The sequence below is a fragment of the Oncorhynchus kisutch genome, unplaced genomic scaffold (assembly GCF_002021735.2).
Source record: "Oncorhynchus kisutch isolate 150728-3 unplaced genomic scaffold, Okis_V2 Okis01b-Okis20b_hom, whole genome shotgun sequence".
Lineage (NCBI taxonomy): Eukaryota > Metazoa > Chordata > Actinopteri > Salmoniformes > Salmonidae > Oncorhynchus > Oncorhynchus kisutch.
In genome coordinates this window covers 3571612-3593420 of record NW_022261978.1, presented here as the reverse complement: position 1 = coordinate 3593420, position 21809 = coordinate 3571612, and the positions used below count along the sequence as shown (strand labels likewise).

The 21809-nt window shown below is 48.1% G+C and overlaps 2 protein-coding genes across 3 annotated transcripts in view; one reads left to right on the top strand and one right to left on the bottom strand.

Annotated features, from left to right (window-relative positions):
• Positions 1-1921: 1921 nt before the first annotated feature.
• On the top strand, positions 1922-13710 carry LOC116358877 (golgin subfamily A member 7B-like). Its single transcript, XM_031811139.1, has 5 exons — positions 1922-2079; positions 3762-3887; positions 5433-5585; positions 9402-9503; positions 11830-13710. The coding sequence occupies exons 1-5, from the start codon at positions 2068-2070 to the stop codon at positions 11911-11913; spliced, it is 477 nt and encodes a 158-aa protein (XP_031666999.1). The 5' UTR covers positions 1922-2067; the 3' UTR covers positions 11914-13710.
• Positions 13711-15641: 1931 nt separating this feature from the next.
• The window catches only part of LOC109885607 (cartilage acidic protein 1-like), a 10474-nt gene continuing 4306 nt past the window's right edge, over positions 15642-21809 (bottom strand). For both annotated transcript variants that reach the window (XM_031811134.1, XM_031811133.1), the window contains 8 exons: positions 21537-21673; positions 20630-20766; positions 20430-20512; positions 19935-20035; positions 17991-18159; positions 17399-17544; positions 16138-16177; positions 15642-15917 (listed from right to left, as the gene is read on the bottom strand). In XM_031811134.1, coding sequence (XP_031666994.1) covers positions 15910-15917; positions 16138-16177; positions 17399-17544; positions 17991-18159; positions 19935-20035; positions 20430-20512; positions 20630-20766; positions 21537-21673 — 821 coding nt within the window. In that variant the 3' untranslated portion in view covers positions 15642-15909. The remainder of the gene's footprint in view (positions 15918-16137; positions 16178-17398; positions 17545-17990; positions 18160-19934; positions 20036-20429; positions 20513-20629; positions 20767-21536; positions 21674-21809) is intronic.

Below are 21809 nucleotides of genomic sequence, written 5' to 3'. Positions count from 1 at the left end.
CATTTTCAGTCTGCTGCCTCAGTTTGTATGATGGCAATTTGCATATACTCCAGAATATTATGAAGAGTGATCAGATGAATTGCAATTAATTGCAAAGCCCCTCTTTGCCATGCAAATGAACTGAATCGCCCAAAAACATGTCCACTGCATTTCAGCCCTGCCACAAAAGGACCAGCTGACATCATGTCAGTGATTCTCTCGTTAACACAGGTGTGAGTGTTGACAAGGCTGGAGATCACTCTGTCATGCTGATTGAGTTCGAATACACAGACTGGAAGCTTCAAAAGGAGGGCGTTGCTTGGAATCATTGTTCTTCCTCTGTCAACCATGGTTACCTGCAAGGAAACACGTGCTGTCATCATTTCTTTGCACAAAAGGGCTTCAACGGCAAGGATATTGCTGCCAGTAAGATTACACCTAAATCAACCGGTTCAATTGTTGTGAGGAAGGCTTCAGGGCACCCAAGAAAGTCCAGCTAGCGCCAGGACTGTCTCCTAAAGTTGATTCAGCTGCGGGATCGGGGCACCACCAGTACAGAGCTTGCTCAGGAATGGCGGCAGGCAGGTGTGAGTGCATCTGCACGCACAGTGAGGCAAAGACTTTTGGAGGATGGCCTGGTGTCAAGAAGGGCAGCAAAGAAGCCACTTCTCTCTGGCAAAAACATCAGGGACAGACTGATATTCTGCAAAAGGTACAGGGATTGGACTGCTGAGGACCGGGGTAAAGTCATTTTCTCTGATGAATCACCTTTCCGATTGTTTGGGGCATCCCGAAAAAAGCTTGTCCGGAGAAGACAAGGTGAGCACTCAGTCCTGTGTCATGCCAACAGTAAAGCATCCTGAGACCATTCATGTGTGGGGTTGCTTCTCAGCCAAGGGAGAGGGCTCACTCAACATTTTGCCTAAGAACACAGCCATGAATAAAGAATGGTACCAACACATCCTCTGAGAGCAACTTCACCCAACCATCCAGGAACAGTTTGGTGAAGAACAATGCCTTTTCCAGCATGATGGAGCACCTTGCCATAAGGCAAAAGTGATAACCAAGTGGTTCGGGGAACAAAACATCAATATTTTGGGTCCATGGCCAGGAAACTCCCCAGACCTTAATCCCATTGAGAATTTGTGGTCAATCCTCAAGAGGTCGGATGGACAAACAAAACCCCACAAATTCTGACAAACTCCAAGCATTGATTATGCAAGAATAGGCTGCCATCAGTCAGGATGTGGCCCAGAAGTTAATTGACAGCATGCCAGGGCAGATTGCAGAGGTCTTGAAAAAGAAGGGTCAACACTGCAAATATTGACTCTTTGCATCAACTTCATGTAATTGTCAATAAAAGCCTTTGACACTTATTATTTATGCAGGTCTGATCCACAACTACAGAAAAGGTTTGGTTCAAATCAAATCAAATCAAATGTATTTATAAAGCCCTTCCTACATCAGCTGATATCTCAAAGTGCTGTACAGAAACCCAGCCTGAAACCCCAAACAGCAAGCAATGCAGGTGTAGAAGCACGGTGGCTAGGAAAAACTCCCTAGAAAGGCCAATACCTAGGAAGGAACCTAGAGAGGAACCAGGCTATGTGGGGTGGCCAGTCCTCTTCTGGCTGTGCCGGGTGGAGATTATAACAGAACATGGCCAAGATGTTCAAATGTTCATACATAAATGACCAGCATGTTCAAATAATAATAATCACAGGCAGAACAGTTGACTTATGAAATGCTTGTAATTATACTTCAGTATTCCATAGTAACATCTGACAAAAATATCTAAAGACACTGAAGCAGCAAACTTTGTGGAAATTAATATTTGTGTCATTCTCAAAACATTTGGCCACGACTGTACACTAGTGCTACGCAATGATATATAGACCACGCCCCGCGCCCTACCCATTCGTGTGAGGTCCTCCCAACCCCCGCCGCTCTCTGCCCCACCCCCTCCTCTCATCCTCTTCTCCTCCCCCTCTGTCTCTTCCTCCCGCCCTCCAACTCGTCCCCGTGTCCCAGTAAAGCGCTTTGAGCTCCGGGACTCGTCCTAGTAGCCTAACGCCGTCAGATGGAAACATGGCGACAGAGGTGAGAATGAATAGACTAATCTATCGTCTTCTTCAGCCTATGTCTTTCCCTTTACCTCTATGGGCATGTGGTTGTATTGTCTTCCATGTGAGCAGGTAGCCTTGTGGAGACGGTTGTAACCTATATTCTGAACCGTTTGAATGGCGTTTGTCAGTAACAGCAAGGTTAGCCCTATGATAGAAAATATTGTGTAGCATACAATCACTTCAATCTCTGTTACCCAGCATCAATAGAAATCAACACAACAGTTGTTTATTTACGTATAAAAAGTTCATTTCGAATATAACATTTGCTCACACGTGTCATGCAGGCAGGTTCATTTTGGCAAATAAATCATCTGCTTTGATTTGAAATGGAAGCCTTGTCATTTTAACAATTCTTCGGTCACCCTGACCGACATGGCATGTGAATATCATATAATCCCTATATCATTATATTAACATATTAAAGGCGTCGGGAGGTTACGTGCCTGAATAGAGGTTAGTTAGAGGAATTCTCTTTGTAGCACGAACGGCATTTTACAGGGCTGTGTAGCCTATGCTACAACTTGTGCTTGAGAACAGGGATAAACAAGCAATCCTCGCGCCGTTAAGCTGTTTTGGTGAAAGCAGAGCTCTTATTTTTTTGTCTCTAGAGTTCCGCCGTTAATCCGGTATAGGCAGGCTGGCCCGTGCTAGTGCTGAAACCTACTAAAGAGATATCAGCACCGTGGACAGCAACCCATTGAGGTCAAGGAGAGAAAATCTCCGTGTTTTCACGGATCTTTTCATTTCCGTTATTCGGTCCAACTGCCCTTTTTATTGCCTTTCATTCATCGACACATTGGGGAAACAAGCTTGACGAACCATAACAGCCTAAACTAGTTTCCCAAAGCAAGAAACTAGACTGGCCTACACCCCCCCCCCCCCCCCCCCCCCCCCCCCCCCCATGCCTAAACGGCTAAGTCCACAACTATGGACATCGAGCTTCTTTATGGGGGGGACGATCATTTGGTGCCATCGTTGATCTATTGAGCCTTCTAACCCTGCTCTTACAGAGATTGATTTGTTGTGAGCTGTTCTGTGATGTTGGGCCTTCTTCTCTTGGCTCAATTCCATGATCCGGCTGCTGTAGCAGTGTGCATGGTCAGGAGAGAGAGAGAGAGAGAGAGGTAGACAAAGAGCTACAGAGAGAGGAGGGGGAGAGAAGGAGAGAGAGAGAAGAGAGAGGGGACGGGAGAGAAGGAGAGAGAGAGAAGAGAGAGGGAAAGGAGAGAAAAGAGAGAGGGGAAGGGAGAGAAGGAGAGAGAGCTACAGAGAGAGAAGACCAGTTAGAGAGAGAGGAGAGAGAGTGTATCTGGGCTGTGATCCAACGGACCGCCAGACAGACTTTGATTGAACACCTCTCCTCTATCATCGTAGACCCCTAAAGACTACATCAGCCATTGTTTGTATACATTACCTCTTGAACAGAGAGTGTGTGTGTGTGAGAGAGAGAGCGAATGAGCAGTTTAGTTTTATTCTCATGGTGAGTCATACACACTGCTTCCTCAGAACCAGAAAGTTAATCCATATTAGAATTCTATCCACAATCTCTCTCTCGCTCCCCCTCTCTTCCTCACACTCCTTTCTCTCTCCTCTCTCTCTCCCCAAATATGGGTGGGTGGGCGTGTGCGCGCTCTTATGTGTGTTTGTGTCCTGTAGTTCCATAACCTCCAAGAGTTGAGGCACAGTGCATCTCTGGCCAACAAGGTATTCCTGCAGAGAGACTACAGTGATGGGACCACCTGCCGCTTCCAGACCAAGTTCCCTTCTGAGCTGGAGAGCAGGGTGGGTAGTCTAACACACACCACACCACACCACACCACACCACACACACACACCACACCACACCACATACACACACACCACACCCACACACCACACCACACCACACCACATACACCACACACACCACACACACACATACACCACACCACACACACCACACCACACCACACCACACCACACACACCACATACACCACACACACCACACCACACACACCACACCACACACACCACACCACATACACCACACCACACCACACACATACACCACACCACACCACACCACACACACACCACATACACCACACCACATACACACACCACACCACACCACATACACACACCACACCACACCACATACACACACCACACCACACCACATACACACACACCACACACACACACACCACACCACACCACATACACACACCACACCACACCACACACACACCACACACACCACATACACCACACCACACACACACCACACCACATACACCACATACACACACACACCACACACATACACCACACACACACACCACACACACCACACACACCACACACCACACACACCACATACACCACACACACATACACCACATACACACACACACACACCACACACACCACACACACACACACACCACACCACACACACACACCACACCACACACACCACATACACCACACACACACACCACATACACACACACACCACACACACCACACCACACCACACACACACCACACCACATACACCACATACACACACACCACACCACACCACACACACACCACACCACATACACACACACCACACACATACACCACACACACCACACCACACACACACACCACACACACACCACACCACACACCACATACACCACACCACATACACACACACACCACACACACCACACCACACACACCACATACACACACACACACACCACACACACACACCATACCACACACACCACACAACACACACCACACCACACCACACCACACACACCACACCACACCACACACACCACATACACACCACACACCACACCACACCACACACACCACACCACACACACCACACACACCACACACCACACCACACACACCACACACCACACCACACCACACACCACACACACACACACCACACACATACACACCACACACATACACCACACCACACACACCACATACACACACACACCACACACATACACACCACACCACACACACACCACACCACACACATACACACACACACCACACACATACACCACACACATATACACCACACACATACACCACACACATATACACCACACCACACCACACACACCACATACACACACACACCACACACATACACATACACACACACACCACACACATACACCACACACACCACACACATATACACCACACACATACACCACACACATATACACCACACACATACACCACACACACACACACCACACACACACACACACACATGGCTGAAAAGACCGCTAACTGAGTGTCTCTCTGTCAGATTGAGCGGCCGTTGTTTGAGGACACCGTGAAGAGGTTGAATACCTACTATGCGGAGGCAGAGAAGATGGGAGGCCAGTCCTACCTGGAGGGATGTCTGGCCTGCGCTACAGCCTACCTCATCTTCCTCTGTATGGAGACACGCTATGAGAAGGTGAGACCGGGCTACACCACCACAATAGAACCACAGTAGAACTTCAGTGAGACCCCAATATAACCACAGTAGAACTTCAGTGAGACCCCAATATAACCACAGTAGAACTTCAGTGAGACCCCAATATAACCACAGTAGAACTTCAGTGAGACCCCAATATAACCACAGTAGAACTTCAGTGAGACCCCAATATAACCACAGTAGAACTTCAGTGAGACCCCAATATAACCACAGTAGAACTTCAGTGAGACCCCAATATAACCACAGTAGAACTTCAGTGAGACCCCAATATAACCACAGTATAACTTCAGTGAGACCCCAATATAACCACAGTATAACTTCAGTAAGACCACAATATAAACACAGTATAACTTCAGTAAGACCCCAATATAACCACAGTAGAACCACACAGTAGAACCACACAGTAGAACCACCACACTAGAACCACATAGTAGAACACCACAGTAGAACCACACAATAGAAACACATTACGACCACAGTAGAACCACACAGTAGAAACAGTACGACCACAGTAGAACCACATAGTAGAACTTGAGGCCCAAAACACCAGTCTCAACGTCAACAGTGAAGAGGGGACTCCGGGATGCTGGCCTTCTAGGCAGAGTTCCTCTGTCCAGTCTCAACGTCAACAGTGAAGAGGCGACTCTGGGATGCTGGCCTTCTAGGCAGAGTTCCTCTGTCCAGTCTCAACGTCAACAGTGAAGAGGGGACTCCGGGATGCTGGCCTTCTAGGCAGAGTTCCTCTGTCCAGTCTCAACGTCAACAGTGAAGAGGCGACTCCGGGATGCTGGCCTTCTAGGCAGAGTTCCTCTGTCCAGTCTCAACGTCAACAGTGAAGAGGCGACTCCGGGATGCTGGCCTTCTAGGCAGAGTTCCTCTGTCCAGTCTCAACGTCAACAGTGAAGAGGGGACCCCGGGATGCTGGCCTTCTAGGCAGAGTTCCTCTGTCCAGTCTCAACGTCAACAGTGAAGAGGCGACTCCGGGATGCTGGCCTTCTAGGCAGAGTTCCTCTGTCCAGTCTCAACGTCAACAGTGAAGAGGCGACTCCGGGATGCTGGCCTTCTAGGCAGAGTTCCTCTGTCCAGTCTCAACGTCAACAGTGAAGAGGCGACTCCGGGATGCTGGCCTTCTAGGCAGAGTTCCTCTGTCCAGTCTCAACGTCAACAGTGAAGAGGCGACTCCGGGATGCTGGCCTTCTAGGCAGAGTTCCTCTGTCCAGTCTCAACGTCAACAGTGAAGAGGCGACTCCGGGATGCTGGCCTTCTAGGCAGAGTTGCAAAGAAAAAGCCATACCTCAGACTGGCCAATAAAAATAAAAGATTAAGATGGACAAAAGAACACAGACACTGGACAGAGGAACTCTGCCTAGAAGGCCAGCATCCCGGAGTCGCCTCTTCACTGTTGATGTTGAGGCTGGACAGAGGAACTCTGCCTAGAAGGCCAGCATCCCGGAGTCGCCTCTTCACTGTTGATGTTGAGACTGGTGTTTTGCGGGTACTATTTAATGAAGCTGCCAGTAGAGGACTTGTGAGGTGTCTGTTTCTCAAACTAGACACTCTAATGCATAGTCGGGGCCAAACTTTTTGAGAATGACACAAATATTAATTTTCACAAAGTCTGCTGCTTCAGTGTCTTTAGATATTTTTGTCAGATGTTACTATGGAATACTGAAGTATAATTACAAGCATTTCATAAGTGTCAAAGGCTTTTATTGATAATTACATGAAGTTGATGCAAAGAGTCAATATTTGCAATGTTGACCCTTCTTTTTCAAGACCTCTGCAATCCGCCCTGGCATGCTGTCAATTAGCTTCTGGGCCACATAGATGGCAGCCCATTCTTGCATAATCAATGCTTGGAGTTTGTCAGAATTTGTGGGTTTTTGTGTTGTCCACCCGCCTCTTGAGGATTGACCACAAGTTCTCAATGGGATTAAGGTCTGGGGAGTTTCCTGGCCATGGACCCAAAATATAGATGTTTTGTTCCCCAAGCCACTTAGTTATCACTTTTGCCTTATGGCAAGGTGCTCCATCATGCTGGAAAAGGCATTGTTCGTCACCAAACTGTTCCTGGATAGTTGGGAGAAGTTGCTCTCGGAGGATGTGTTGGTACCATTCTTTATTCATGGCTGTGTTGTGAGGCAAAATTGTGAGTGAGCCCACTCCCTTGGCTGAGAAGCAACCCCACACATGACTGGTCTCAGGATGCTTTACTGTTGGCATGACACAGGACTGATGGTAGCGATCACCTTGTCTTCTCCGGACAAGCTTTTTTCCGGATGCCCCAAACAATCGGATAGGGGATTCATCAGAGAAAATGACTTTAACCCAGTCCTCAGCAGTCCAATCCCTGTACCTTTTGCAGAATATCAGTCTGTCCCTGATGTTTTTGCTGGAGAGAAGTGGCTTCTTTGCTGCCCTTCTTGACACCAGGCCATCCTCCAAAAGTCTTTGCCTCACTGTGTGTGCAGATGCACTCACACCTGCCTGCTACCATTCCTGAGCAAGCTCTGTACTGGTGGTGCCCAGATCCCGCAACTGAATCAACTGTAGGAGACGGTCCTGGCGCTTGCTGGACTTTCTTGGGTGCCCTGAAGCCTTCTTCACAACAATTGAACCGCTCTCCTTGAAGTTCTTGATGATCCGATAAATGGTTGATTTAGGTGCAATCTTACTGGCAGCAATATCCAGCAATATCCAATGACGACGGCACGTGTTTCCTTGCAGGTAACCATGGTTGACAGAGGAAAAACAATGATTCCAAGAACCACCCTCCCTTTGAAGCTTCCAGTCTGTTATTCGAACTCAATCAGCATGACAGATTGATCTCCAGCCTTGTCCTCGTCAACACTCACACCTGTGTTAACGAGAGAATCACTGACATGATGTCAGCTGGTCCTTTTGTGGCAGGGCTGAAATGCAGCGGAATTTTTTGGGGGCGATTCAGCTCATTTGCATGGCAAAGAGAGACTTTGCAATTCATTGTAATTCATTTGATCACTCTTCATAACATTCTGGAGTATATGCAAATTGCCATCATACAAACTGAGGCAGCAGACTTTGTGAAAATTAATATTTGTGCCATTCTCAAAACACTTGGCCACAACTGGACTGTCCTCTTGCTCAGTTGTGCACCGGGGTCTCCCACTCCTCTTTCTATTCTGGTTAGGGCCAGTTTGCACTGTTCTGTGAAGGGAGTAGTACGCAGCACTGTACGAGATCTTCAGTTTCTTGGCAATTTCTTGCATGGACAAGAATATACTGACGAGTTTCAGAAGAAAGTTCTTTGTTACTGGCCATTTTGAGCCTGTAATTGAACCCACAAATGCTGATGCTGCAGATACTCTACTAGTCTAAAGAAGGCCAGTTTTATTGCTTCTTTAATCAGAACCGTTTTCAGCTGTGTTAACATAATTGCAAAAGGGTTTTCTAATGATCAATTAGCCTTTTAAAATGATAAACTTGGAATAGCTAACACAACGTGCCATTGGAACACAGGAGTGATGGTTGCTGATAATGGGCCTCTGTACGCCTCTGTAGATATTCCATAAAAAATCTGCCGTTTCCAGCTACAATAGTCATTCACAACATTAATAATGTCTACACTGTATTTCTGATCAATTTGATGTTGTTTTAATGGACAGAAAAAAAGCTTTTCTTTCAAAAACAAGGACATTTCTAAGTGACCCCAAACTGTTGAACGGTCGTGTATGTTCCTTACTTTGTCATACTGTCTCCCTCTTTTGTTATTTCTTTCTCTCCCTTTCCTCCCCCCTCTTTCTCAATCTCCCCCAGGTGTTGAAGAAGATAGGCAGGTACATCCAGGAGCAGAATGAGAAGATCTACGCCCCGCGAGGTCTACTCATCACTGACCCCATTGAGAGGGGCATGAGGGTCGTATCCTTACAGCTACTACTGCTGCTCTGTGTGTGTGTGTGTGTGTGTGTGTGTGAGAGAGACAGATAAAGCAATATTGGGGGAGAGAGATTAAGAAAAACAATATAGACAGAGTGGGTGAACAGTACACATGTATGAGATTTAAAGAGGGAGAAAGAGATGAAGAGTCAACAGTACACGTGGGCTCCCAAGAATAATGATCTTGTACAGTGTGTGTGTATTGGATAGACCCTCCTTATAGACCCAGCCCCTCCTTATAGACCCAGACCCTCCTTATAGACCCAGACCCTCCCTATAGACCCAGACCCTCCCTATAGACCCAGACCCTCCCTATAGACCCAGACCCTCCTTATAGACACAGACCCTCCCTATAGACCCAGACCCTCCTTATAGACCCAGACCCTCCTTATAGACCCAGACCCTCCCTATAGACCCAGACCCTCCCTATAGACCCAGACCCTCCCTATAGACCCAGACCCTCCTTATAGACCCAGACCCTCCTTATAGACCCAGACCCTCCCTATAGACCCAGACCCTCCTTATAGACACAAACCCTCCTTATAGACCCAGACCCTCCCTATAGACCCAGACCCTCCCTATAGACCCAGACCCTCCCTATAGACCCAGACCCTCCTTATATAGACCCAGCCCCTCCTTATAGACACAGACCCTCCTTATAGACCCAGACCCTCCCTATAGACCCAGACCCTCCCTATAGACCCAGACCCTCTCTATAGACCCAGACCCTCCTTATAGACCCAGACCCTCCTTATAGACACAAACCCTCCTTATAGACCCAGACCCTCCCTATAGACCCAGACCCTCTCTATAGACCCAGACCCTCCTTATAGACCCAGACCCTCCTTATAGACACAGACCCTCCCTATAGAACCAGACCCTCCCTATAGACCCAGACCCTCCTTATAGACCCAGACCCTCCCTATAGACCCAGACCCTCCTTATAGACCCAGACCCTCCTTTTAGACCCAGACCCGCCCTATAGACCCAGACCCTCCCTATAGACCCAGACCCTCCTTATAGACACAAACCCTCCTTATAGACCCAGACCCTCCCTATAGACCCAGACCCTCCCTATAGACCCAGACCCTCCTTATAGACCCAGACCCTCCTTATATAGACCCAGCCCCTCCTTATAGACACAGACCCTCCTTATAGACCCAGACCCTCCCTATAGACCCAGACCCTCCCTATAGACCCAGACCCTCTCTATAGACCCAGACCCTCCTTATAGACCCAGACCCTCCTTATAGACACAAACCCTCCTTATAGACCCAGACCCTCCCTATAGACCCAGACCCTCTCTATAGACCCAGACCCTCCTTATAGACCCAGACCCTCCTTATAGACACAGACCCTCCCTATAGAACCAGACCCTCCCTATAGACCCAGACCCTCCTTATAGACCCAGACCCTCCCTATAGACCCAGACCCTCCTTATAGACCCAGACCCTCCTTTTAGACCCAGACCCGCCCTATAGACCCAGACCCTCCCTATAGACCCAGACCCTCCTTATAGACACAAACCCTCCTTATAGACCCAGACCCTCCCTATAGACCCAGACCCTCCCTATAGACCCAGACCCTCCTTATAGACACAGACCCTCCTTATAGACCCAGACCCTCCTTATAGACACAGACCCTCCTTATAGACCCAGACCCTCCCAAAAGACCCAGACCCTCCTTATAGACCCAGACCCTCGTTATAGACCCAGACCCTCCTTATAGACCCAGTCCCTCCCTATTGACCCAGACCCGCCCTATAGACCCAGACCCTCCCTATAGACCCAGACCCTCCTTACAGACCCAGACCCTCCTTTTAGACCCAGACCCTCCCTATAGACCCAGACCCTCCTTATAGACCCAGACCCTCCTTATAGACCCAGACCCTCCTTATAGACCCAGACCCTCCTTTTAGACCCAGACCCTCCCTATAGACCCAGACCCTCCTTACAGACCCAGACCCTCCTTTTAGACCCAGACCCTCCCAATAGACCCAGACCCTCCCTATAGACCCAGACCCTCCCTATAGACCCAGACCCTCCTTATAGACCCAGACCCTCCTTATAGACCCAGACCCTCCCTATAGACCCAGACCCTCCCTATAGACCCAGACCCTCGTAATAGACCCAGACCCTCCCTATTGACCCAGACCCTCCTTATAGACCCAGACCCTCCTTATAGACCCAGACCCTCCTTATAGACCCAGACCCTCCTTATAGACCCAGACCCTCCTTATAGAACCAGACCCTCCTTATAGACCCTCCCTATCGGAGTGTGTTCCTTCCTTTAACCCTATCTTGTCCAGATAGAGATCTCCATCTATGAGGACCGAGGCTCCAGTGGCTCCTGCTCAGGCTCCAGCTCTACGTCCGGCAGCAGTGCTCGGTGACCGGGTACATGTCACCCTCCTCGCCACCTCCCCGGTCCCTGGAACGCTACACCCAACCACAGTGTTCGGTGACTGGGTCCACGGCACCTCTACCCCCCTGATCCCTGGAGCTCTACAACCCTGGTCCCTTAGAGAACCACCCGACAGCAGTGCTTGGTGGGCTGGGTACGCCTCACCTACCGCAACCACAATGGCCCTGACCGTAACAAACTTGAGCTAACCGACCGAACATTCGATTGCAACTGAACCACATGGACCGAAGCAGATCAAGCTGAATCTATCAACGTTGGGAATACTGACGATTTAAAATTGCAATTTGGTTACGTCCCAAATGGCAGCTTTTTCAGGCCCTGGTAAAAAAGACACTATATAGGGAGCCATTTGGGACACAAGTCCTCCGATAGTGCACTAGCTTGGGGCTCTGGTTAAAAGTAGTGCACTCATTTGGGGCTCTGGTTAAAAGTAGTGTACTAGTTTGGGGCTCTGGTTAAAAGTAGTGCACTGTGTTTGAAGATAGTAGTGTTTAAGATAGGGACTAGGGTGTCATTTGATATGGAACGATGATGGACTACTACACACCTACCTGTATTCATTAGTGCACATCGTAGTGAAGCGTTTGAACCAGGGAAAACAGTTCTTATTGAACACGTTTCAGGTAGTCCCTCTACTGTTTCAGTTGGTTTTCTGCCGTTTGCTGTCTTGTGAATAGGCCCACGACCCAGACACGTACTGTAAGAGATCTAAGGTACTTCCCAAATGGCCCCCTATTCCCTATATAGTGCTCTAATTCTGACCTGGGCCCTAGTAGTGCACTATATAGGGAGTAGGGAGCCATTTGGGATGCAGCACTACACAGCTCGGCTGAGATGTAAACCACATGGATTGGCTGATAGTAGCAAACAGATGAATGCAGCTCGTTCCATCCAGAGACATATATTTTAGCCTGTATAAATGGCTCAGGTACCATCCACTGGTCAGTGTCATGATGCAGCTTGGTATCAAACACTCCACAGCCCAGCTAACCTCTTGTCTTCAGTGCTGAACCACCAGCTCTCCTAGATCATGATTATGCAAATACACAGCTACCTGTATAGACTATGTAGCATCCTTTAACATAGTGTTCTTCAGTCTTGGTGTTTTAGTGCTGGTCTGGAACAAAAGCCTGCACCACTGGGTACACATGAACAATTCTTCCTGCACGCGCACAAACACTCCTTCCTTTTTTGCTACACAAACCCTCCTCCAAAGAACCATAAACTGCCAAAATGTCATTAATTATTGATGTGAAGCGTCTGCCTTTTTATTTTCATCTGGGACATGTTTATGCAAAAGTAGAGAACTGGAACCTTCATAAAAGTAGAGAACTGGAACCTTCATAAAAGTAGAGAACTGGAACCTTCATAAAAGTAGAGAACTGGAACCTTCATAAAAGTAGAGAACTGGAACCTTCATAAAAGTAGAGAACTGGAACCTTCATAAAAGTAGAGAACTGGAACCTTCATAAAAGTAGAGAACTGGAACCTTCATAAAAGTAGAGAACTGGAACCTTCATAAAAGTAGAGAACTGGAACCTTCATAAAAGTAGAGAACTGGAACCTTCATAAAAGTAGAGAACTGGAACCTTCATAAAAGTAGAGAACTGGAACCTTCATAAAAGTAGAGAACTGGAACCTTCATAAAAGTAGAGAACTGGAACCTTCATAAAAGTAGAGAACTGAAACCTTCATAATGCTTGTTGTTGTTGTTTGATACTCATGATAAGAAGAACTTTAATAAATAACTACTGCTCTTCCATCACTCCATTTTAACATGTCATTATTTCTCACTGTCAAGGAAATACCCACTGGGTACACACTGGTTTTGAATTCCATGTCATTTCAGTGGAATAGACGTTGAAATGACTTCTCTAGTCTGGTAAGTATCTTCTCTCTCTCCCCAGAACCTAATCAAGCATCTGATGTAATTATGTGAGATTTTCGATCTGGGTTTCCGAGATTACATTCAGTATCACACCGTTTTCAAACTGTTACAGACAACATGCCTAAACGTTCCATTCACCTTCTGATGCTCCAGACCATCACACATAATGATTGCCAAAGGCCTTACTATTTGGTCCAACTGAGCATGCTGACCCCCCCCCCCAAAAAAAAAGAAGTGTATAGTTGTCCAGAGTTGAGGGATCAAGGGTCACTCCTTCTAGCATCATACATGTCAAAGTTCATCCGGTAGGACCTTGACACTCCTGGAGCATCATTGGAGTCCATGGGAGGGCTGTTGTCAAAAGTAGTGCACTATATAGGGATTGACCAGGACTGTTGTCAAAAGTAGTGCACGATATAGGGATTGACCAGGGCTGTTGTCAAAAGTAGTGCACGATATAGGGATTGACCAGGGCTGTTGTCAAAAGTAGTGCACGATATAGGGATTGACCAGGGCTGTTGTCAAAAGTAGTGCACGATATAGGGATTGACCAGGCTACCATTTGGAACTCAGTCAAGCAATCCCCATGGAGGCATGTGACTGAGGGGCCTCCTATCTCCATTCAGACCATGGAGAGGGCCAGTAGAAATAGGAGGGAGAGCCCAGAGAGGAGGGGCCCCGGCCGGGGTGAGGAAGAGCGGACCCCCTGGAAGAACAGAGCTACAGCTGCAGAGAGATGGAGAAAGAGGGTAGTAACGAGTGGGTACTGTCTAGGGTTAGTCTGAGGGTAGTAACGAGTGGGTACTGTCTAGGGTTAGTGAGGGTAGTAATGAGTGGGTACCGTCTAGTGTTAGTCTGAGGGTAGTAACGAGTGGGTACCGTCTAGGGTTAGTCTGAGGGTAGTAACGAGTGGGTACCGTCTAGGGTTAGTGAGGGTAGTAACGAGTTGGTACCGTCTAGGGTTAGTGAGGGTAGTAACGAGTGGGTACCGTCTAGGGTTAGTGAGGGTAGTAACAAGTGGGTACCGTCTAGGGTTAGTGAGTGTAGTAACGAGTGGGTACCGTCTAGGGTTAGTGAGGGTAGTAACAAGTGGGTACCGTCTAGGGTTAGTGAGGGTAGTAACGAGTGGGTACCGTCTAGGGTTAGTGAGGGTAGTAACGAGTGGGTACCGTCTAGAGTTAGTCTGAGGGTAGTAACGAGTGGGTACTGTCTAGGGTTAGTCTGAGGGTAGTAACGAGTGGGTACTGTTGGTAGGTAAAAGGAGAGGGAACGAGGGAGGAGAGCACCAGGCATATCATCAGTCCCCTCCATCCCTCTCTACTCACCCACACATGCCCTCCCGTCCTTGGTGGGCTTGTGGCCCCTGGAACATGTCTTCCTGGGGCCACAGTTATAGTGGCCGTAGGTGTTGATGCAGACTGGACGGCTCTTAGGGCACACTGGGGGCCCACTCTGTTGCTTGCACTCGTTGTTGTCTGGGGGAGGGTTAAGGAGGGGGGTGTTAAGGATTTCATCCCCAACAAACATTTGGTTGATAAAATATTTTCATCAACTAAATATTTTCTTGAAAGAGAGTCTGATTCACTAGTTGTTGTCTGGCACGGGGCAGGGGAGGGCCAGGGTGGTTGGTGAGGGAGAAGGGAGGGGTAGTGAGGCATGAGGTAGTGAGACAAGGGGAGGGTGAATAGAGGGGTTGGGGGGGGGGGCAGTGTGAGGGAGAAGGGTCAGATGGAGGGATGGAAAAGGTATGGGAATAATTGATTCCGGATAAGATCTTGTGCTTTGAAAAGATTGTTGGATTCCATTAATGTTGTTGTATTGATTTATTAGGGTTAATTATTCTAAAACAAAGAAAAGAGCAAAGGGGAACAGTTTGACTTGTCAAGAAAAACTAAGAAAAGTAGAACAATAAGGTACAGAGAAGATGACACTTATGAAAGATCGAAGCAAAACAGAGATAATCTACTAGTTCAAATGACAAACAATATGGAGTGTCATTGGTCTTCGACAGTATACATTATCTTGATGACAAGGCATATTTTTTTCTTTTGCTTCAAGGCATCTCATTCACTGCCCTCATATACCTGCAGAGATAGAGAGGACCAGAGAGGAGCGAGCAGAGGACCAGAGAGGACCAGAGAGGAGAGAGGACCAGAGAGGACCAGAGAGGAGAGAGGACCAGAGAGGACCAGAGAGGAGCGAGAATGAGAGAGCGAGCAGAACGTAATGTATTAATCTGTATGTTTTACTATATTGTAAATGTTGTTATATTCCATCTATACTCTGCCAGACAGATCTACATACCTGCACAGCGGCCATTCTTGACAAAGAATCCTTCCCCACACTGAAAAAGACCAGGACGTCAGTTCAAAGACATTTCCCAGCTCCACCATTTTGAATGCTAACAGAATGTAGTTGATGATTCAGTCACTCATATTTCATCTGATGCTCTTGGGAGAAAGTCTAACATGCTGACTGCACCGGGCGTCCGCATGTGGATTTTGTCCACCCACACTAGACGCGATCAGAACACGCAGGTTGAAATATCAAATTAACTCTGAACCAACTATATTAATTTGGAGACCGGTTGAAAAGCATTAAACATTTATGGCAATTTAGCTAGCTTGCTGTTGCTAGCTAATTTGTCCTGGGATATAAACATTGGGTTGTTATTTTACCTGAAATGCACAAGATCCTCTACTCCACAGATAAAACAGAGTTTGTTTCTAGTAATCTCTCCTCCTTCAGGCTTCTTCCACTTCGGACTTTATATGGCAGTTGGCAACCAACTTTAAGATGCATTACCACCACCAACTGGACTGGAGTGTGGACCTCAGTTCATCTTTCAATCACCCACGTGAGGCCTCCCGGGTGGCGCAGTGGTTAAGGGCGCTGTACTGTAGCGCCAGCTGTGCCACCAGAGACTCTGGGTTCGTGCCCAGGCTCTGTCGTAACCAGCCGCGACCGGGAGGTCCGTGTGGCGACGGACAATTGGCCTAGGTTGCCAGGTGCACGGTGTTTCCTCCGACACATTGGTGCGGCTGGCTTCCGGGTTGGATGCGCGCTGTGTTAAGAAGCAGTGCGGCTTGGTTGGGTTGTGTATCGGAGGACGCATGACTTTCAACCTTCATCTCTCCCGATCCCGTACGGGAGTTGTAGCGATGAGACAAGATAGTAGCTACTAACAATTGGATACCATGAAGTTGGGGAGAAAAAGGGGTAAAATTCAACAACAAAAAACAAACACAAAAAATCACCCACGTGGGTAATGCTACTAAAAACCAATGAGGAGATGGGAGAGGCGGGACTTGCAGCAAATTGAATCAAGTTCTATTTTAGCGCCTTTTTACGCAGACACTGATTGACGCGCTGTGGATGCAATGACTGAATAACATGTAGGTGTGGTGAGGTCAGCATGTAACGGTTAGGAATCTCCACACAATGTAATTAAACAGAAAAACTACTGTCGTCATTGGGTAAGAATGTAGTCGCTGGTGATGGATTGGCTGAAACTTTTACCCAGGGTCATAGTTCATTTGTCATGGTGTAAGTCCGCAGAGCGTACCTGGGTATCAGGGGTCAGCACAGACTCCTCCCCCTCTTTAGGGTAGCCAATCTCCATCACAGAGTTCATGTCACCAGGCTGCAGTGGGCGGGCCACGGAACGGCCATCCGGCCAATAGACCTCCACCACGGTGACCTCGTCTTTGCCTGTGAGCCAATGTGAAGAAAGGAAGATAAATACACAAGCTATCCAGCTAACTACTAGCTAATATGTCTACAAGATGTCTACTGCACAGGAGGTTGGTGGCACCTTAAACCGGGGAGAACGGGCGTGTGGTAATGACTGGAGAGGAATGGTATCAAATACATCCAATTATTTCAAGATGTTTCATGCCATTCCATGTGTTCCAGACATTATTATGAGCCGTCCTCCCCTCAGCAGCCTCCACTGCGCCCTATGCACTCGTGGAGATCTGAGAGGATTTGATTGGGAGAAGCAGTATGGTGAAACTTCCACATCCTAGCCAGAGGGGAAATTGGAGTAATTATCATATTGACTGCATCTATTAAATCCTTTCAGATCTCTACAAGTGCATAGGGTCTAGGGGTCCATTTGGGATTAGGCCGTAAATGGGAAGTAAACAGGAAGTTACCCAGTCCAAAATGGGCGACAGGCTCCATCTCACAGAGGTACCCCGAGCCGCCGTCGATGATGCGCATGAGAGCCCCGCTCCGATTGGTGTAGGCCGTGACCCGGGCCCCGCGGGCGAAGGAGCCGAACCGCGTGCGAGGGATTACACGCAGCCAGTGATTGGACGAGCCCTGTCAGGGTCAAAGGTCAGAGGGTAAAGCTGATGGGTCAGGAATATGTCGGGTGATATCATGGGCCCTGTTCAAACACTTGAGTTCATCCTCCTTCCTTCCATATAAATATGATAATAAGCAAGGAGATAACACATTGATTTGTAATCGTCGCCTTGCATTAAAATATCTAAATGAAATCTCATCCGCTTGCAGTAATTCTCCACCAGGGGACAGTAATGAGGTCGTGACCATAGAGAGAAAAGGGGGTCTGGATGGATAGAACCCGTTGTAGCAGGATCAGTACTCCAGCACTGCTCTGGATGGATAGAACCCGTTGTAGCAGGATCAGTACTGCAGCACTGCTCTGGATGGATAGAACCCATTGTAGCAGGATCAGTACTCCAGCACTGCTGTTCAATCACCAATATTAGCGTAGAGGTTGTTTTTTTTCAACCCAAAATAAGAAGAAAATTGACTACTTTAAAATGGAGAAAGCCCATGCTGTCACAGGAGCCATTATGGCTATACAGTATGGGTAGACAGTACACTGTCCCGCTCTCAGCACATATCAAAGCTGCAGGCTAAAGTTAAATCTAGACTTGGTTTCCTCTATGGTAGTCGCTCCTCTTTCACCCCAGCTGCCAAACTAACCCTGATTCAGATTACCATCCTACCCATGCTAGATTACAGGTCAGCAGGGAAGGGTGCTCTAGCTGTTCGTTACCATTCGGCCATCAGATTTGCCACCAACGCTCCTTATAGGACACATCACTGCACTCAATACTCATCATCTCTGTATACCTGTCGCAAGACCCACTGGTTGATGCTTATTTATACCCCCCCCCCCCCCACCACGATATCTACTGCAGCCCTCATCCTCCCCATACAACATCCGTTCTGCCAGTCGCATTCTGTTAAAGGTCCCCAAGCACAGATATCCCTGGGCCGCTTGTTTTTTCAGTTCGCTGCAGCTAGCGACTGGAACGAGCTGCAACAAACACTCAAACTGGTCAGTTTTATCTCAATCTCTTCATTCAAAGACTCAATCATGGACCCTCTTACTGACATTTGTTGTTCCTTTGCGTGATGTATTGTTGTCTCTACCTTCTTGCCCAATAATGTTTGTACCATGTTTTGTGCAGCTACTATGTTGTTGTCATGTTGTGTTGCTACCATGTTGTGTTGCTACCATGTTGTGTTGCTACCATGTTACCATGTTGTGTTGCTACCGTGTTGTGTTGCTACCGTGTTGTGTTGTCATGTGTTGCTGCCTTGCTATGTTGTTGTCTTAGGTCTCTCTTTATGTAGTGTTGTCTCGCTTGTCAGGATGTGTGTTTTGTCCTATATTTATATGTTATTCTTTGTATATATATATATTTTTTAATCCCCGTAGGATGTCTTTTGCCTTTTGGTAGGGCGTCATTTTAAATAAGAATTTGTTCTTAACTGAATTGCCCTAGTTTAATAAAATACATATATTTGATAAATATGGCAAAGATGCAAAGTTATGCCGTCTATCTACCTCTATGTTAGTGATGCCGTCTATCTACCTCTATGTTAGTGATGCCGTCTATCTACCTCTATGTTAGTGATGCCGTCTATCTACCTCTATGTTAGTGATGCCGTCTATCTACCTCTATGTTAGTGATGCCGTCTATCTACCTCTATGTTAGTGATGCCGTCTATCTACCTCTATGTTAGTGATGCCGTCTATCTACCTCTATGTTAGTGACGCCGTCTATCTACCTCTATGTTAGTGATGCCGTCTATCTACCTCTATGTTAGTGACTGACCTGAGTGACCTTGAAGACAGAGATGGGCTGAGAGGCACTCTCCCCATGAGCCACCAGCAGGTCCAACTGACCGTCCCCGTCAAAGTCTGTTACCGTGGCACCTGTCAATCAGAGTCAACACATCAAACGGCCAATCAAAAACAGGGCCTGTTTAACCCTAGTAAACCAGGGGAACTACCTGAACCAGGTGTGTTGTAATTTATGTGTTTAACTAATACTAAAACAGAATACATCAGTTTAAGAAGACTTTATAAATCTTGTATAAAAGGGGAGTCAAACTCCATTTCTTGAGTGCCGAGTGTCTTCAGATTTTCGCTCCTAGTTTCCTTGATAAAGGAAGGTCATTGAAGAGTTAGGATCTCCTCTCACCTGGTTGTCAAGGTCTTAATTAGACACGGAAACAACAAAACCAGCTGATACACGGTCCTCCGGCGATTGAGTTTGACTCCCCTGTTGTATAGGGACCAAAAGAATGAGTCTGCATGGTGTGGTTACCTGTACCCCGGCCCTGTGGCTCTGCTGCCTCCCCCACGTTTAGCTCCTCTATCTGGGGGTCAGCACCAGCCCTCCTGGCCACCCTGGAGGAGCAGGCAGACAACACACATCAGAAACACTTTCTCTCTCTCTCTCTCTCTCTCACACACACACACACACACACAGTTCAAGTCAAAGTTGGTGTCAGGGGTCAGAGGTACCTAAAGAGCCTGTTGGGGGCGTGTCCTCTGTAGGCGATGTTGTTGAAGAAGATGTCCAGCTCCTGGTCATTGTCAAAGTCAGCAGCAATGACCGTGCGCACGGGAGAGGGAGAGGAGAATGACCCACTGGCTATGTCCTGAGGAGGGAGCGAACAGAGAGGTTTATGGTCTTTGTTTCCATCGACTTCCCTTTGATCTCTTTCACTAACCTCCCTCTCCCATCCTGCTCCAACCCCCACTCCTCTCCAACCTCCCATCCTGCTCCAACCCCCACTCCTCTCCAACCTCCCATCCTGCTCCAACCCCCACTCCTCTCCAACCTCCCTCTCCCATCCTGCTCCAACCCCCACTCCTCTCCAACCTCCCATCCTGCTCTAACCCACACTCCTCTTCAACCTCCCTCTCAAACCCCCACACCTCTCCAACCTCCCTCTCAAACCCCCACTCCTCTCCAACCTCCCATCCTGTTTCAACCCCCACTCCTCTCCAACCCCCACTCCTCTCCAACCTCCCTCTCAAACCCCCACTCCTCTCCAACCTCCCATCCTGCTCTAACCCACACTCCTCTTCAACCTCCCTCTCCCATCCTGATTCAACCCCCACTCCTCTCCAACCTCCCTCTCCCATTTCAACCACCACTCCTCTCCAACCTCCCTTTCCCATCGTGCTCCAACCCCACTCCTCTCCAACCTCCCATCCTGTTTCAACCCCCACGCCTCTCCAACCTCCCTCTCCCATTTCAACCCCCACTCCTCTCCAACCTCCCTCTCCCATCGTGCTCCAACCCCACACCTCTCCAACCTCCCTCTCCCATTTCAACCCCCACTCCTCTCCAACCCCCACTCCTCTCCAACCCCCACTCCTCTCCAACCCCCACTCCTCTCCAACCCCCACTCCTCTCTCTCACCCTGAATCTCTGGTTGTTGTCCTGTAGGTACAGTCTGTGCTGGCCGTTCCAGTTTCCGTAGACGATGTCAGTCTTCCCGTCAGCGTTAAAGTCTGCCAGCGCCACACCTCGGCCGTGCTGGTAGCGGTCCTCCACACCTACACGGGGAGCCACATCACTGTCATCACAACTCCTATGCAGAGATCATGGCTATGGTCCAATTATCTCTCCTTCCTCCCACACACCCACCCTAGACACACACACCCACCCTAGACACACACACCCACCCTAGAC

Excerpts from the sequence above, each read along its gene's own strand:
- LOC116358877 (XM_031811139.1), top strand. Across the intron at positions 5,586-9,401 it reads TGGAGACACGCTATGAGAAG|GTGTTGAAGAAGATAGGCAG; the intron begins GTGAGACCGGGC and ends AATCTCCCCCAG. Across the intron at positions 9,504-11,829 it reads TTGAGAGGGGCATGAGGGTC|ATAGAGATCTCCATCTATGA; the intron begins GTATCCTTACAG and ends TATCTTGTCCAG.